We start from the raw sequence: 18,068 nt of genomic DNA, 5'->3' as shown, positions 1-18,068 counted from the left end.
TTCGCTAAGTTATTGGCCCAAAATTGTACTTTTATTAAAATAATTCAACAGTATTTTTTTATTTGCGAATATTTTAAAATCAAGGGTACCAAAATTCGAAAATCACAAATAATCCATCACACTAGAGTCCATTTTAGAAACTAGTCTAAATTCTATAGTACTTAATCGAAATTACCCGATAAAACTTTATAAAATAAATTCTAATACTGTAGATGCTACTTGTAAATTAACTATATTATATATAACATGTTTAATAATGTAAATTAATAAGCCTTTATTAGTTATATATTTACTTAAAAGCGGATTTTTTATGACATACATCATTAAAAAAATCCCGTGCCTCTTCTGAGTTTAATGCCATGTCATTGTTACTTTTAATTATATTATCATAAATTGAAATATCATTCTAGGTGTAATACATAACATAATATTTGGCAATGAATTTAATAGAAACCGTTTTCGGTCAAAGTACTTGTACAGTCGCCATCAGATATATCGGAGCGGCCAAGGTGTTCACAAATATCTGAACACGCCTCTATTGTCAAGGCGTTAGAGAGCGTATTTGAACACGCACTCTAACGCTTTTTTGAGCGCCTCAGCCGCTCCGATATATCTGCTGGCGACTGTACCATGTATGCCCACATTATCCAATGGTACATAATAATATGGTGATAATATTTATTTATATATATTTATTTATGTATGTACTTATGTACATACAGTCAGCAGCAGAAGTTGCTAAGCGGGCCAGGTGTTCAAAATGATCCTGACGCGACTTTATTGTTAAGAGAACAAGAGTGTGACAAGGTAATTTTGAACACCTCACCCGCTTAGCAACTTCTACTGCTGACTGTACATTATATAAATACCTTGGTAATAATTGCAGGGTAAACTCAGACAGGGACTCATACAATCCCATGATATTTTACTTTCGTGCTTATTTGGAGTACTATGAGTAAATTTAATTTATAAAAAGTAGAGCGCGGATCATGATATTTTCTGAAGTATTTACCTACATTAGTATTTTTCTGTGAAACACTGTTTTTATCACTGAATTATCCGAATACCCTACACACAATCGGCAACTACGTTTAAAAAAAAACAAACATTCTTTTATCCCTAATTCTTAACAAAATACTCCTTATCTAAACGGCAAACGTCTGAAAAATTAGTGAAATGATTCAGTTTAGCAGACGGCACTCCTATAAATGTATCGTCGGGGAGTTTCCAAAATTGAGAAAAATTTCACATGGTAATATTTTGGGAACATCTCTCTACTTCCTACGGGAATGAAACCAACATCATTTAATTTTTGTGAAAATTTTCTAGAAATTGCTAACAATTTTCCAACATTTTGGAAACTCTCCGAATCTTGCACTGTTGGAAAGGGATTGAAAGAAAGAAAGAAGTACTGACTTTACAATGACCTCCGAAGAGTTTGTGACGAAAAAGGGCTATAAGCTAGTGCCGCCTGACGGTGGATATGGATATGTGATTTTGGTTGCTGCCTCTGTGAACTTCGTAAGTGCATTTTGTTGTTAAAAACCTATACAAGCTGCTATAAGTAAGTTATACAGTGTATGGCAGATTTGCTAAATTTGGGTACCTAGCACAAACACGACTTTCAAAACGTAAAATAGATTTAAACATAAAATTAAGTCATTATGACATTCGGCCAGTTTAAATTACTCCGAGATTTTAAGACATAAACATGCATTTTCAGGAGTAAGTTTTGAAATTTAGGACTAATATATGTAGACGATAGCATTATGAGATTTAGGTCCAATGAAACCAAAGCAGATATTTATTTAAGTTTGTGTATTATTGTAATTCTAAATCCTTCCACAATTTGTCATAATACTTATAATATTTCAGCTGACGCCAACGATGTTTGGCGTATGCTTCGGAATGATATTTAACGATTTGTTCACCAAATTGAAAATGGGCGCAACTGAAATCAGTTTGCTGACAGGACTCAGTGCACTTGCCGTCTCGGTTTCTGGTAAGAATGAAAACATGTAGAATATTTCACATTTTCTACATCTTGTTAATATTCTTAAATCTTGTTACTACATTTAAATAAATGAGAAATTAAAATAAGTACTTAATTGTATAACATAATACTCCGCGTAGTGAATTTATTGGTCATACTAAACAACTTTTACTATGGGACCAATGCTGAAATCTCGAAAAAATATTTGGCTGCCCCATAGAAATCAACGGCATCATATCAGCTGGAGTGTATGAAACAGCCAAATTTTGTATGCTCTTTCGGGAAGAGGCGATTTTATAAGTAAGTATGAGAAAAGTTGAAGAATGAGGACACTTGAAATACTATGAATTTTATTAGGAAAATTTTCCATGAATAATATCATTTCACCAGGAAACTTGACTTTGGTGTTTTTAAAAACGTGCAGAAGATGTCGTAGGTATTTGCTTTAATAATGAAGATGTATTTATATATGTGTACTGTATAACACTGTGGCACCGTTTCAGCATTTCTGGCAGGGCCGCTATTGAAAGTGATGAGCAGAAGAAAGCTGGCGCTGCTTGGCGCAGTCTTGTTGAACGCAGGCGTGTTCGGAGCCATATTTGTCAACTCGATGGCGCAGCTCATTGCGTGCCAAGGATTGTTGCAGGTTCATTTTATTTAATTAAGGTAAACATACTAGTGCTTGACATGCTAATGCCTAATAGATGACACCTTGCTGTTACCTCTATTGACAATGACTTAAGTTTCAAGATGACATGTACCGGGACCGCGTCGAGCACCAGTACGTTTACATTACCTCACTTATACTTAACACATAACGCAACACTGAAAGTTCTTAGAATACCATTGAGTTAATATTGCTAATAGAGAAGCCATACCAAACAACGAAATTGTCGAAATCGCAAACTGTAGCACGCGACCAAAATGTCGTAAGCACCGTTAAATTCATGGCGCTTACACGTTACGTCGCAAGATTCACAATGGGCGGAGTTATCGCTAAAAAGCGGTCGCTTCTAGACAACCTTGTACCTTAGTGGTAATTGTAACTTAACTTAAAAATATGCTGCGTCTATCAGTAGGATAGGTAAGTCAACGACCTTTACAGCAAGTCCTATTACGAGCTGAACATAACGACGATTATTTTCCAATTGCAGTTTTTTGGATATGGATTCCTCTACAATGTGTCATGTACGATATTAAATGAATATTTCCTGGAGAAACGTTTATTCGCTATGAGCATCGCGCAAACACTGTCAGGTAAATATATTAAATAATATCACTTTTTAGGGTTCTGGAACCTTCACAATTTTGCTTCGGCGTCTGCAACTCTGCAGCTTGTACTTAACACCACAAGCCAGGCGCAAATTTCTTGGATGTTCGCATCCCGGGCGATAATTTGTAAAGTGGGGCGATGGGTAATAAACCCTTGTCGACGTCAGCTGCCCCTCCGTTTGTGGGTTGATGGACGGCAGCCATACAAAGAAATAAGGTTGCTAAAATATGACCAAAATAAAAGTAACTTACAATGGTAAAAACAAATCGAATATTTTAAGCATAAAACATTTAATCTCGAAGATATTAGTTACGGATTCAGATTGTACAGAACCCTACACGAATATACAGATTAGACGTTTTGTTATCGCATACTGAGTTTGTTTATTTAGACTTATATTACAAAAAGTAGTATCTCTTAGCTGATTAGAGTATTTACGTAATACAAAGAGCATATGAAAATCATCCACGTTTTATATTTGTTAACAATGTCTCGAGATATCTCTCAACAACGAATCGAAACTTCAAAGTCGATTTTCTACAAACAAGGTTTATAGAGATACAGCAGATGGTCATGAGATGATAAAGTTAGAAATAAGTAATTAAGTATATTAAGGACTAACTTAAATGATCAGACTAAAACTATAATGCATAAATAAAATTTACTTTAAAATATTTACGAAGAAGGACTTTCCTCATACTGTTTCTCTTACCCCACCTCACCTTATTTATAATTATTTCTAGCAAGATTACGTTATAAAACTCATCATGTATAAACAACTAAATTTCAGCGGCAGCAGCAATGGTGGCCCCCATGATAGTGTCCTGGTCCATGGCCGAGTACGGGTTCCGCGGGACTCTGATTGTCATCTCTGCAATTAACCTGCAAACCATCGTGGCTTCAGCGTTGCTTCAGCCAGTCGCCCGGCACATGAAGAAAGAGGTCTTGGAAGACGTTCACGGTGGGTTCCTTTGTATTTTGGTGTTTTACACGACTTTTTTTCTCAAAATATGTTTAGTTTTCTTCTATAAAAATAGTCACGCACAGAAAAATCATTGTGCACCTGACATGAATACGATCATGATGTCAGCAACCAATAGGGAATATTACGCAAAACTCTGCGTAGGAGGCGCCACTACCACACACATCTACCGCACAATCTGGGGGTCTACAGCGAAACAATAAAATCTAAATTTCGTTATCTAACGACTCTATCACTCTAGCTTATTCAAGCGATAAAGAGGCAGATAACTAAATATCGATTTTCGCGTTTCCCTGTAGGCCCTTGTTAACAAACCGCCTTGATACATCAATGTCATATTTTATTGGCTGTGAAAACTTGTCAAAAAACAGTTTAAGTGTGTGTACCTACTGTATAAGTTACTTTGTGGTATACTAGAGGAGCTAGTGCTGCACTCTGGCGGCAGAACATTGCATTAATACCCCCTATAGTTTCACTCGTCCGGGGTGTCACATACCTACTGAATAGTGGCGACGAGGATATGGGATGGTTAATTTGATAAAGTACCATAATTTACCTAATCATAAAATAGTTTAACCTTAAAAATATTAATTTGTGTTTTTGTCTGATTTCAGAGAAAAAGCTACTACTACAGATGGAAATGTCCATAAATGATCTAAAGAACAAGGTTCTGGAAACTCCTGTAATAAAATCAAATGATATTGAAGACGCAGATGACTTGTTTAATGAAAAGAAACAGGGCGTCAAGCTTTCGATCGCAAATATTGTGATGTATGTATCTATCTACTCTATTACATTAAACAGTAACAAAAAAGGATTACTGTGCATGTTATAAGTTTCCTGTAAAGTGAGCCAATTTAATAATTCTGAGAGCATTCATTAAATTTAAATATTATTATTTATTTATTTAACCTTTATTGCACAATACAAGAAAGTACAAATGGCGGAGTTAATGCCATAAGGTATCTACCAGTCAACGATTAGGCCAAACAGAAACACAATTGATATAAAAAGTTAAGGATTGTGAAAAAACAGAGCAAAACCTTTTATATCTCCCTGTAGCAGCAGCACACATAGCAATTACACTGGCGGGACATGGAAAAAAAATTTGGTAAATAAATTACATTAAATTAAAAACTAACCCTATTTAATTTTTCCCTTTTAGTACGTGGATAAAGGAGTTTATAGACTGGCCACTGTTCAAGAAATTCGCCCTGACGTGCGGTTGTCTCGGGGGCCCTGTCTCCTTCTTCGTTGACTCCAATTTCGTATTCTTCCTCGCGCAGTATTTGTACGATTTGAAGTGGGATAATGTGAGTATCGTTACTGTTTAAATATAATTAATATGAATGTACGAAACACATGTGAATATATAGCGATAAACCCCTCCCCACAGTGCATATTTATGGCCGTATCTAAATTAGATTGTTCGGAACTTAAAACTAAGATTAATTTAAGTTCTTTTTCCTTGTTATGTCTCGTACCTTCTTGTTGGTTTGACTTACAATTCGATGTGTCGTTTGATGTTCGTACCTGAAACCAAAAAGATGATTTAAAAATATTGTTCCTTGAACAAAAGTCTTTATTGGGCATCAAAATCCACTAAGTAACTTAACAACGTATTAACTTAATAATTTTTATCACTTATTTGTTGCTGTTTCTATTCTCGACTGCACAACATCGGTAAACTGTTGCAGAAAATTATGTTATAACTAAGTACTTAACGCTAGAGAATAATTATAGTTTAAAAAACTTTTGTTTCATATTTATCTATTGCAAAACTTATTTAGTAACCTATGTAGTTAACTACTGGTATTTTTAGTCGTACTTTTATTTTTCAGGACCAGGTTAAATGGGCATTAGCCCTCATAGGTTTCGGCGACATTGCGGGGAGAATCTTACTTATATTTTCGAGTTCTTGGCTCAAGCGACTGGGCAGCCATGTTATTTATGTAGCTGGTTTATTCATTGCTATTGTAACGAAATTAGGTAAGATATTTTTAGTTAGCTATATAAAATTAAGAATATAAAAAAGTAAGTGCGTGTCGGACCACGCAAAATGAAGAGTTCCATAAATAAATATATCGCCATCTGGACTGGCCGCGTAGCCAAGATGCCGACCATTTACGCTCCGTAGTGATCGAAACGCAGCTGTCACTGTCGCGTCGCACTTATATGGAAGAGTGATAGAGAGACTTATAATTATTTTCGTTGTCGAAGCGATAGCAATTGTAACCTTGGCTAGGCTTCTTTCCATAGGCACCTAAATACTCATCGGAGGCAACAAACCCAAACATAATAAGTTGCGTTGTTTTATCAGTTATCACAGAGTTCCTACGGCCACCTCCTGTGTCCATTATCAGATCAGCTCGATAGTACCTACCATAACATATGTATGTGCAGTTTCGGCTCAATCGAATACTAGGAAGTAGTTCTAATTTAGCGTGCAAGATTTGACCCGGACATACAGTCAGCAGCAGAAGTTTTTAAGCGGGCGAGGTGTTCAAAATGATCTTAACGCGACTTTATTGTTAAGAGGATAAGAGCTTGTGAATGTAATTTTGAATACCTCGCCCGCTAGTCAACGTCTGCTGCTGACTGGTCACACAATGCAAGTTAAACAAAAGCGTGTAAATCGAACTAGACAATGTGTAAAACCTTTCCAGGAATGCTATGGATCACGGACTACACTTGGACGCTAGCCATCGTCGCGGTCATGGGCCTGTCTCGCTGCACCATCGGCGTGCTGTACCCGATGGTCGTCGCAGACTCCGTGGAGCCTGACCAGTTTCCATCAGCTATGGGAATTAGTATGATGATGTTTGGAATTCTTGCCATCATCATGGGGCCTGCTGTTGGTAAGGATGCTGTCAGTGCTTAACGGCTTAAAATAGGCTTAAAAATATAATTTTATTAGGTATATGCAGACTGTTTTGCTACTAGGAAAATAAAATAATCACACCTTACATGCTACAATTACGTACTACAGGCAACATAGAAATTTGCCTAACAATAACATTGCTAATTATTTTACACAGGCGCAATCCGCGACGCGACGGGCAACTACACGATCATGTTCCTGATCATGATTGGCTTGCTGATAGTTACCGTCGTGGCTTGGATCATCGAGTTGCTGCGAGGGAAACGAAAGATGTCAAGTATAGAGGGGAGATAAATACATTGAGTTGATCAGAAAGTGTTGTTTTATTTATGGATCGCTGCCCGAATCGTTGCTGGCGTATATTGAGTAGCTAAAATTTTATGTAAGGGCTCGCAAGTTTAGAAATACAGGGTATCCAGCGGCAGGGTCCAATTTCAAAATCCTATTAACCAACTAAAACATATATAATGCAAAACTATTAAAATGTAGATGCATGCGATTTATTTTTCAGAAAAAAAAAACAATTTATGTCGAAAACTTAGTCCTTGAGAGGTAATTGTTCAATGTAGACAGTAAAATATAGAAACGTTTATTGAGTGAGAAAAAATTAGATCGCTAATAGTCGCTGTTTAGCCGCCGGCTGGACATTTGACAAAATTGAAACTTGAAAGTAAGGAATGATAGTAGGTAATGAATCACTGTAAAAATGTGAAGTTTGTAACAATAAGGTCAGCAGCAGAAGTTGGTAAGCGGCTGAGTGAACGTCAATTGTCAACTAATGGTAGCCGTACAAAGGGCCTACCGCGGACCACGTTCGACGTGTTGCCTTCCTATCACTATTCGGTATGAATTTAGAAGTGCGACAGAGAGGCAACACGTCGAACGTGTTTCGGGGCAGGCCTTCTGGTCCTATTTATATTAATTTTGCGGCGTGACACTGAATGCATATAAAATGTTTTACGAGTATATTTAACGTACGCCTTTACCTTGAAATTATTGATAAATGCATTATGCAGTGTTAGGTTGTAATAGATCATTGTCTTATAATATTTCAATGATATGGTCCTATAACTATTAAAGAATAACTAAGATTATATAATTTATGTTTTGGGATGGACGATAATAAAATTTATGAGAATAAGAAAAAACAGTATAAACTAGTACCTCCAGATGGAGGCTGGGCCTACATGGTATGGATCGCTGCGATTATTAATTTTGTAAGTAAACCATTTTATTTTTATTTTATTTATTTAAAGAATTTGGAGTGTTATCTAAAAGGCTTAAATAAGTATCTGACTTTGACCGACTCCTTATATCTCAAAAATCTTAAATGAAAGTCATTATTGAAAAGTTTATCATAATTCATAATTATATTTTACGTTGATCCCTCACATTTTCATTAAGTATCGAGTAAATATGTATAAAAAATAGATCGCGATTCTAGAAAGAATTAACATTTGAATCCGCTAATTCTGTTTGTTCCAGTCGGTGCTAACGATGTTTATTCCTAGCATAGGCATGATATTCAACAGTTTTTATATAAAATTGGGAATGGGTTCCACCGATATACAAGTGCACAACGGCGTTAACTCCATGTTTGTCGCTGTTGGAGGTACGCAAACTATTTAGTTTTATCCCATAAATTAAATCATTGAAGCATAGAATAATAAAACTTAGAACCTTTACTTGTACAGTTTTTCTTTTTCTCTAAAAAAGTTTAAGAGGGAAGTATAGCTACTGACAAAAGGTACTTTATTTATACAATTTCCATTTCGAGAGAAAAAATCCACTAACTAAATCTTAACATATCACTTTGATTTTTATGTCGATCGTTTCAGCATAATGCATTGTACCTAAGCTTTTTTAATTTTTGTTGTACTTATTGCAAAATTTTGAAAAAAAAGTGAAACTTATACACCTAGTTTTTCATTGTGTAAATAACTTACTAAAAATATATCACGGAGAAAGGAAAATATTTAGAAGTGGAAAAACGTTTTCTCTTTTTGTATGGACGATTAGGTACTTGCTATACTTCCCCCTTGAACACATTTTCTGCCGTATTATTATATTCTAGCAGGTGTGGCCTATAACATGAGCAAATAATTAAAACATAGATTGTACTCCTCAAACGGTGACACTTTTGTTAAACAACTTTTAAAAATTATGAAGTATTTAGACTCCCTATTTTTCATACAAAAGAAATATTATCTTCAATGGACGCCATCGCCACGCCATTATCATTGTGATTGACGTTGCTTGTCACGCCTTAAACATAACAAAATTCACAATACATTGCGTCTTAGAATAAAATGTAAAATGTATTAAAAATCAAACCACAAGTTATTTTTAAAAGTCGCCGAACAAATGTTGATCAGTATGAGGAGTACATACAGCCTACAGTTAAATTTTTTGCTCATATTACAGGCCACACCCGGTATAGCCCAAGCCCTCTCGCGTTTGAGATGGTCTGTGCCCAGCAGTGGGATGTATAGGTATAGTTTTTTTTCAGGTTTCTTGTCAGGACCATTGATGAAGGTTGTCAGCTTACGAAAGTTGTCTTTTTTCGGCGCGACGTCCGCGACGCTGGGTATATTTGGAGTAGTTTTCGTCAACTCGTACGCCATGTTCATTTTGTGTCAAGGTATACTTATGGTAGGTACCACTACCACATTATACAGTAGTCGCAAAATATAGCTAAGCGTCGAAGAAACAACCTAAGGGCCACTTGCACCATCCCACCAACCCGGGGTTAACCGGTTAAACCTGGAGTTACCATGGTTACTATTTGACACTGGGTTTACGGTTTAACCGGTTAACCCCGGGTTGGTGGGATGGTGCAAGTGGCGCTAAGAAGATTTATATTTTGTACCTTGTCAAAATTCTACGGCTAAACAATACTTAGGCACCTAACGGGATTGTGCTAATATTCTCGTAGTTTTATTCATTTTGTACTAGCAGGTCATCGCTCTGTGCAAGAGTGGTACGTCATATATTCTCCAGATCAATTGATATTTGGCCAGTTTTGTTAATCAGCTCCAAATGTTCAGGGTACAGGAACGGGCGTGCTGTTCAACGTGGCCTGTACCGCGATAAACGATTACTTTCTGGAGAAGCGGTTCATGATGACGAGTCTCGCTCAGGCTATTTCTGGTAACTAACAGCAACACGACACAAACTGACCATATGTGACATTTTCAACTAAAGGGTACTAAGGATAAGTGTTAAAGGGTTTGACGGTTGTCGAAAATGTTGATTTCAAATTGAAACTTTATGGAAATAACGCCTTATTGACAACTGACAATAAGTACCTTTTTGGTTGAAAACGGCACATATCTGTAGTCGAAAATGAATGGCGATGATACGGAGAATAACCATTTACCCTCCTTTTCTATTACCTACAGTTCTACATCATACCTACTAGTTCTGGTACAGCTTTTTAAACAGTTGATGTGTGTGGTATATAGTATTAAATATTTAAATAGATAATAATATCACGCGTATTCGGGAAACAAGATAATCACAAGATCTAGAGACGATATAGAGATCAACTAGATTTACATTAGATATCGCCTATGTAGATGTGACTTGGATATCTAAGTCATAACTTGTCGAAATCGGTCAAGAAGACCTCCAGGATCGCGGAAACGTCAAATTTGACATATCTATCTTACAAATATCTTTAAATAATCCATATCGTAACTTGTTGAGGTCTAGTAGAGATCTAATTCATTTTCAGAATCGAGCCGTATGTCTTTTAACTCATGATCTATTTCTCGTGGAAGAACATAATCGATCTTTCTCGCTGCCTAAACCATTCACCATCATGTTTTCCAGCCATAGCATCTATCGTAGCTCCATTAGCCATTCACTGGACGGCCGAGAACTACGGGTACCGGGCCACAATTATACTTATGGCTGGCGTTTACCTACAAACCTTAGTTGGCTCCGCTCTCCAACAGCCGGTGAAGTGGCATTTGAAGAGGGTCCCTATCAATCCTGGTACGTACTGTAATCATTCAGGGTTATTGCTTCTGCCGTAGTACTGCAGGTACTGTTTACTGGACGGCCAAGAATGACGGGTAGCGGGTTACGATCATACTTATGGCGGGTACCTACCTACAAACATTAGTTGGCTCCGCATTGCAACAGCCAATGAAATAGCACTGAGAAGAGGTTGCTTGTCGGTCCTGGTAAATAATTTCTTGTTTATGGCCAGCCATCGCAACAATATTTGCATTATTTCTAAACTTATTCAACAATGCAATAAGGAACTTTTAGTATCTTGACGGATGTTCAGAGATCGAAACGTTAGAAATCTTTTTGGGTACATTTCGAGGATCCTCAGGAGTTAGAAATTATTTCAAGTTGTTTGAGATTTTTAAGTTATACTGACATTCATTTCTGCTCTTTCAAATTCTGCACTTCTACAGTCATTTTAACGATACCTATGTGTTTCCAGAAACTGAAAAATTATTGAAGGTAAAAAGTAACTGCGAAGTGGAAGCTAACATGGAAGCATTCCATGTTACAGAGATAAATATTGACCAGACAGCAACAGCGAAAAACAACGGTTTTCTGCAAGTATATTTTCATAACATTAGTAGGTGAAAAGATGAGAGAAAATCTTGAAACTTTTCTACCTTTACCCAAAATGTTGAAATATGTTTATACTTACAGAGAGTATATCAAAGAGGTGTTCGACTGGCCATTCCTAAAACAGTTCCTGAGAAAATGCGCGTGCGTCGGTGCGCCACTCGGGCTCATTTCAGATGTCATATTCACCCTGTTCATACCCCAAGCGCTCTATGCGAGGGATTGGAAAGAAGTAAGTGAAAAAAAAGTTAATATTTTTATCATCATGTGACGAATACTCGAAGCTACAGCCGACAATTGGTATAAAGACACGTATCCTCACTCCGTTCATGTGATGTATGAGCCAAGGATTTAGGTAAGAAGGCATTAGGTAAGGCCATATATAATACTACAATCATAATCATCACCGATGTGTTACACTCACGGTTGTTTGTATAATTTTCAGGGTGAAGTAGCCTGGGCATTAGCACTGTTAAGTTTTGGAGATATATCAACAAGGGTATTGTTAATAGTGGCGAGTGCTTGGTTAAAGAAAATAGGGAACAATATTATTTTCATATTCGGGATGGGGTTGGATGTAACCTTGAAATTCAGTAAGTATTTTAAAATATAAGGTAAAGGGGTAAGGGGAAGGTTTTTTTTAAAATATAGCATTTCTTAGGCATGCTGGTTAACCTCAGTATAATTTCAGTCTTCCTTTGGTTCCCTCACCCAACCGTGGGTTACGTGACCCTGACCTTGACTGGATGTTCCCGCTGTCTCCTCATCGTTCTGTTCTCACTGGTCATCTCCGACGCGGTTCCACCGGAGAAGTACGGGATTGCGTTTGGCGTGTCAACTCTGATGTATGGCGCGTTTGGTATTACTCTAGGCCCAGCTATTGGTAAGACGCGATCCATCCACCATTCCATATTCTCCACTTATACTGAAAAACGTAATTTAAGACCAAAAAAAGTAAGACAATGTTGCCACTGCAATAATTTGTTTGTAAAATAGTAAATTCATTTTGATAAATAATTATACTAAGATAATTTATTTATTAGGTACTAATTTTACTCCTACAATTTAAAGAAGTACTTTTATTTACTTATTTTTACATAAATACAAGACGCGCTAGTGAGAAAATGGCAACATTTCTTACTTTTTTTGGTCTTGAATTACGTTTTGCAGTTTAGATGGTTGGCAGTCCTTGACTGTTTTATTCAAAAACTTCTTGCCTCGCATAAATAATCGCAAATAAATATTATACGACATGCTTACACAAAATTAAGTAAGATCAATAAGGCTTGTGCTGTGGGATTCAGACAACGACATTTAGAGGTAATAGGGTACATCGCCAATTACTAGCCACCCCCCAATTACTGGCCACTTAATTTGATTTCTATTTATAGGTGAACAAAGTTCATTTTAGTATATAAGGTACGAAAATCCAATTATTAGCCAGTTTTCAATTACTGGCCACCTATTCCAAAAATGAATTCTATTTACAGATAAATAAAACTCATTTTCAGTATAAGGAAAATGGCCATTAACTGAAATTTATCCACAACCCACTCGTTCAATAACTGGCCGCCTCTTACAAAAATGAGTTCTATTCACCTATACACAGAATTCATTTTAGTATAGGTGGCCAGTAATTGAAAACTGGCTAATAATTGGCGATGTACCCTATATACAAATACTTAAATGGACCATAACTTAGGAACAAGTTATGGTCCATTTAAGTAATTGTATCAGTGTTTATCATATTTGTATGATAATGCCCTTAATGGGATTCGAACCTAGAACCATCGGCTTCATAGGCAGGGTTACTACCGACTAGGCCACCGATAGTCACCTAGACAATTGACTATGAAATGAATTGTTGCCCGCAGTATTCTCGGACCTTAAAACCTTCAAAAACAAGAGCGTACTTCCTTCTTAAGGCGCATCACGCACTTGCAAGCCCTCTGGTGTTGCAGGTGTCCACGTGACGGGAGACAGCAATTGCCCAATTATTTATTTAATTTTCAGGTGCAGTTCGAGATGCTACAGGCAACTACGATTTAATGTTCTACCTGCTCATCGGTCTAATGGCTGTCGTCACTGTAGCTTGGTGCGTCGAGCTCTATCGCGGGAAAAACAAACTGAACACATGTTCATCGCTATCACAACCACCCACAGATGTTCATTAACTGTACAAGGATTATTGTAGAAAGAAAAATATATAGTAGAAAGATCTTTGATGGGCCGAGTTTTATTTTGCTGTCGAATTTTGTCACGTCAGATTTCTATAAAATTTGGTGGTAAAGCGCAATTTCACCGTATGTCCTATAAGATCTTCGTTCTAAAAACGTGCAAATCGTAGGAAGAAGACTCCTCATACAGCATCAAAAACTAATCGTTAAACCGCCGCATTTCAAAACGCCCCTGTTTTTGAAAACGGCTAGCCGTAATGTAATACGGCGGATTATACGATCCGACTGCGACATATACACAAAACAAAGTCAAACTTTGTCAACCATTCGGTTGTTGCACAAGGATCAACCGTTTCGCCAAAACAATTATTCCAACCTTCAACCTACTTCTACCGAAATCGACCCACCTAAGTGGAAACCTTCCATTCGGCATCTTCCATTGTAAACAAACATGCTAAAACTCGTCTGTCAACAAACATGTGATAAAACAACTTAAAATGCAGCGTAGGTAACGTAGAAAGTTATCAGTCTCGTGTTGACTGATTTATTGGGGGTCTGATGAAACGCATTTAGTTTCAATTTAGTGGAATATATTAATGGCTGGCAAATGTACTTACTGTTCTAATTTTCGGACTGATCCAACCTTCAAGAAAAGAGCGTATTCCCATCTTATAGGCCGACATCGCACTTTAGAACTCCTCGGGTGTCCAAGGGTGACGGTAATCGCTTACTATCGGGCGATTCGCTTGGTCATTTACAACACAAACTAGGCTAGGAGACCCTAAATATGGCCTTAGATTCACATTGGGTTATAGCCCAATACTTGTATCGGTAGTTGAAGGAGGCTTGTGCAAGGGTGAACAATATTAAGTATATCCTGGTAATAATTAATCAACTCTTTAGGTAGATGTCCCCCCAGCAAGGGAAAACTACTTATGTTGTCAAGTTTTGACCTCTCAAATGGAGCAGATATCGTATCATACGGCAAACACATTAACTGCCCATTCGTAGCCTTTATATCGTCTCAGTAAGGTGTACAACTGATTAGTCAAGTTTGCCAACGATAGTACTAACAGCAACATCTTTACCTAACCAACAACGGACCTCATGTACTTTACAATAAGGTTAGAATTGTCAGTTAACAGTGTTGGCGGTACGCAGCGTGCAGAATTAATTACGTTTAATAAATGAATGATGGCGCTCAAATGTCACAAACAATGATAGCATTGTTGTCGTGACCTGCGGAAGATAACAGCCACTTTCCTACTATCACAAACATTATTACTAGGAATTGACGCTAGTGTACCCATATTGACATTAACATCCCGTTCTGTATGAAATCTATCATCTGAATTCATAAAAATCGGTGCACATCGGATGCGTGTGCGTAGACGTGCACACGTACGTTATGCAAGCGATGTGCCGTCTCTCGTAAAGATCCGTACTTATATTAAAACGGGCGCACGGCACGCAAGCGGTGTGTCGTCTTTCGTAAAGATCCGTATATTAAAACGGGCGCACGTCACGCAAGCGGTTTGTCGTCTTTCGTAAAGATCCGTATATTACAACGGGCACGATACACGTCTAAACACACGCACACGGCAAGTGTGAGAAAAAACAGCATATTCTTAAATACAGTCCAGAGGAGTGACAACTTGTTTTTAAGTCATTGGTATAAATAGTAGCGCCACTACTTAAAAAAACAACTCAAAATATTTAATAGTAATAATTTGATGTGTTCTTAGTTGTATGACTCAGCAATCCATTATGTTAACAACCTCGTGTGGCGCTTGAACCTTATTTTCACTGTTTCTATATTAATTAAAAGCTAATTAAAAACTGAGTTTCGCAATATCATGATTCAAAAAGCAAGTATCTAAATATTCCATTTCAACCACACGTATTTAGTAGGTATGTCTAGTAGTAATTACTTTCTTTCTTATTAGACCTATTTCTTAATTAGCGGATGATAGGTGCAAATCATATTAAACTAAAAATGTCAAATTTTAGTCATTTGTAATCTTAAATATCTACTTCAATTCAGTCTCATACAGTGTGTTTAAAATTTTGTTACTTCTAAAAATCGCGACATTGATCTAATTAAAATAAATAAGATAAAAAAACTTATAATTATTAAAATCTGCGCAGACTATTTCCGAAGAATGTGTGAGACAGAAACATATGATTATAATATAATAATAGACTAAAATAATATACTATACAAGCATATTGCATCGGTTATGTTAATCATTGTGTCACTAATAATTATATGTTACTTAAAATTTCGGAAATGTTAGATTTCCAAAATGGGAACGTCTTTTATAATTTTTTTTAGTTTTATATGTTTTGACTGGCCAGTCTGAAGGTGACTTAAGAGTTTCATATTCAAACCTAATATATTTATGAAATACTAACAGTTTTTTTATATGTTCTTTATTTTAAAATACATATACAATATACAAAGTAATATGCTGTACATTAAACTTACAAATCACGGATACACAAAATTACTCACTTTTTTTTTACTAACAGTAATTTGTGAGATTAAGAAATAATTATCCATGTAACTTTACATAATGGCTACTGATGAACAAAATTAAATGAATAAGCATTCAACACATTCGACGATAAAACTAAGTACTTAGGTACCTAAAGAATGATCAAAAATACTTTAGATAAATACCCATCTTACGTCAATGTTTTTAATTAAATACCTAATAAATTTGAGACGTAAAATGGACCTAATTATTTAATTAAGATAAAGTAATATAAACAAAACTTCAATAAACATGTTATTTTGTACTAAATCTCTTTAAATTAAAGTATGAACCTTGAAGTATAGGCCTAGATAAAGCGACTATTAAAACTTTAAATGACTCACATGACTGTTACATGTACAGTCCTATCTTAAGTGCCGGCAACGCAGTTTACCATCAGGCAATTTGTCTGCTCGTTTGCCTCCTATATTATCATTAAAAAAGAACAGATCTGAAAAATGCGTAAACTTTCAAAAGTTTGAAAAACGTCTTGGAAATTTCATAGAAAATAAAGTTTGAGAAATAAAAGTTTCCGAAAATTTCCTTGATAAATATCCATAAATTTTAGAAACTTCTGACTGAGTAGATTAAGTAAACCGTAGGTTTAATTTTTAGTGGTAAAGATGCCTAATGGCTGACACAGACGGACTGCAACCCGACTGCAACTTTTATGCGAACTGCAGTCTGTACCGGCTCTTAGATTTGGTTTTTAATACTATTCGGGCAGGTCAGTAAACGAATAAGATAAAGTCAAACGGAATGAAAGGTAAATTATTCGGCTATTAAGCAAATAGCTTGTTCATTAGATTTGTTATTTCGAGAATGATTGTCACTACGTTAACGTGCCTTCTTTATTACGTCAAAATTATGAAATTTTTATTTTATTTTTATTTTATTGATTCATAAAATTTACACAGCATTACAGCGGACTAATACACTGTGAAATTTATAATAGACAGTATTTATACAAACAAGGTACATGATACAGTCTACAAAGGAAAAACAGAACAAAATGTCAGAAAGAAAAACTAATACAAGACAGATGATTCACGCTTATCCAACGCCTCACAGAACTTCGTACATTCTTTACACAGATCCATCCAACTACTTGCAAATACATCACATTCCGGTGCTGATGCGAGGAGCGCATTAATGTATTGTAGAGCGCGGACAAGTGGCGATTTGCTATGAAACACAGTCCGTGTTTTAGGCACATCTAATAGATGATGACTTCGTGGTCGAAAATTGAATTGGGCCTTCTTAGCCATAGATGGAACGAACAGGCGTACGAGCTGTGCAACCAGTTCAGGGCAGTCCGAGTTCCCCCGTAAGACATTACATACAGTGGTCAAGAGCCCGTAGTTACGCCTTACCTCTAAGGAATTAAACCCTAAAACGCCTAGCAGGAACTTTGAAGGGTACAAGTATGGGTAATAACCGTGCATCTTTTTATACAGGAACCGCAGAAAGGCTTTCTGGATTTTTTCCAGAAGCAAGACGTACTTGTCCTCATGCGGATTCCACACGACCGATGCGGCTTCAAGTTTACTCCGGACTAACGCAGTGTACACTAACTTAATAGCCCTGACGTCATCGAAATCTCGCGCATTCCGAACCACAAACCCTAACCTC

General features: G+C 36.5%; 3 protein-coding genes across 6 annotated transcripts in view; 2 read left to right on the top strand and 1 right to left on the bottom strand.

The window, feature by feature from the left end:
* Window positions 1–18,068, bottom strand: part of LOC134680395 (solute carrier family 12 member 6) — a 524,938-nt gene that overhangs the window by 283,607 nt on the left and 223,263 nt on the right. The window lies entirely within an intron of this gene.
* On the top strand, window positions 1,401–7,423 carry LOC134680386 (monocarboxylate transporter 6-like). The gene is made up of 10 exons (XM_063539512.1): window positions 1,401–1,527; window positions 1,876–2,002; window positions 2,497–2,639; window positions 3,148–3,250; window positions 4,057–4,247; window positions 4,883–5,019; window positions 5,414–5,561; window positions 6,090–6,237; window positions 6,915–7,106; window positions 7,287–7,423. The coding sequence occupies exons 1-10, from the start codon at window positions 1,423–1,425 to the stop codon at window positions 7,421–7,423; spliced, it is 1,431 nt and encodes a 476-aa protein (XP_063395582.1). The 5' UTR covers window positions 1,401–1,422.
* Window positions 8,230–13,896, top strand: LOC134680380 (monocarboxylate transporter 1-like). Its single transcript, XM_063539504.1, has 10 exons — window positions 8,230–8,346; window positions 8,615–8,741; window positions 9,639–9,781; window positions 10,177–10,279; window positions 10,964–11,128; window positions 11,589–11,710; window positions 11,811–11,954; window positions 12,168–12,315; window positions 12,414–12,605; window positions 13,736–13,896. Exons 1-10 carry the CDS (start codon window positions 8,242–8,244, stop codon window positions 13,894–13,896), a joined length of 1,410 nt encoding a protein of 469 aa, XP_063395574.1. The 5' UTR covers window positions 8,230–8,241.

The sequence above is a fragment of the Cydia fagiglandana genome, chromosome 3 (genome assembly GCF_963556715.1).
Source record: "Cydia fagiglandana chromosome 3, ilCydFagi1.1, whole genome shotgun sequence".
Lineage (NCBI taxonomy): Eukaryota > Metazoa > Arthropoda > Insecta > Lepidoptera > Tortricidae > Cydia > Cydia fagiglandana.
This window is presented reverse-complemented; position numbering and strand designations above follow the sequence as displayed.

What these genes read in the sequence shown, in the direction of transcription:
- LOC134680386 (XM_063539512.1), top strand. Translation starts at nt 1,423, where the DNA reads ATGACCTCCGAAGAGTTTGTGACGAAAAAGGGCTATAAGCTAGTGCCG. An exon ending in CCTCTGTGAACTTCGTAAGT is followed by an intron (nt 1,528 to 1,875) that starts GCATTTTGTTGT and finishes ATAATATTTCAG; the next exon opens with CTGACGCCAACGATGTTTGG. An exon ending in CATCATGGGGCCTGCTGTTG is followed by an intron (nt 7,107 to 7,286) that starts GTAAGGATGCTG and finishes TATTTTACACAG; the next exon opens with GCGCAATCCGCGACGCGACG.
- LOC134680380 (XM_063539504.1), top strand. Translation starts at nt 8,242, where the DNA reads ATGGACGATAATAAAATTTATGAGAATAAGAAAAAACAGTATAAACTA. An exon ending in TCGCTGCGATTATTAATTTT is followed by an intron (nt 8,347 to 8,614) that starts GTAAGTAAACCA and finishes TGTTTGTTCCAG; the next exon opens with TCGGTGCTAACGATGTTTAT. An exon ending in GAGGGTCCCTATCAATCCTG is followed by an intron (nt 11,129 to 11,588) that starts GTACGTACTGTA and finishes ATGTGTTTCCAG; the next exon opens with AAACTGAAAAATTATTGAAG.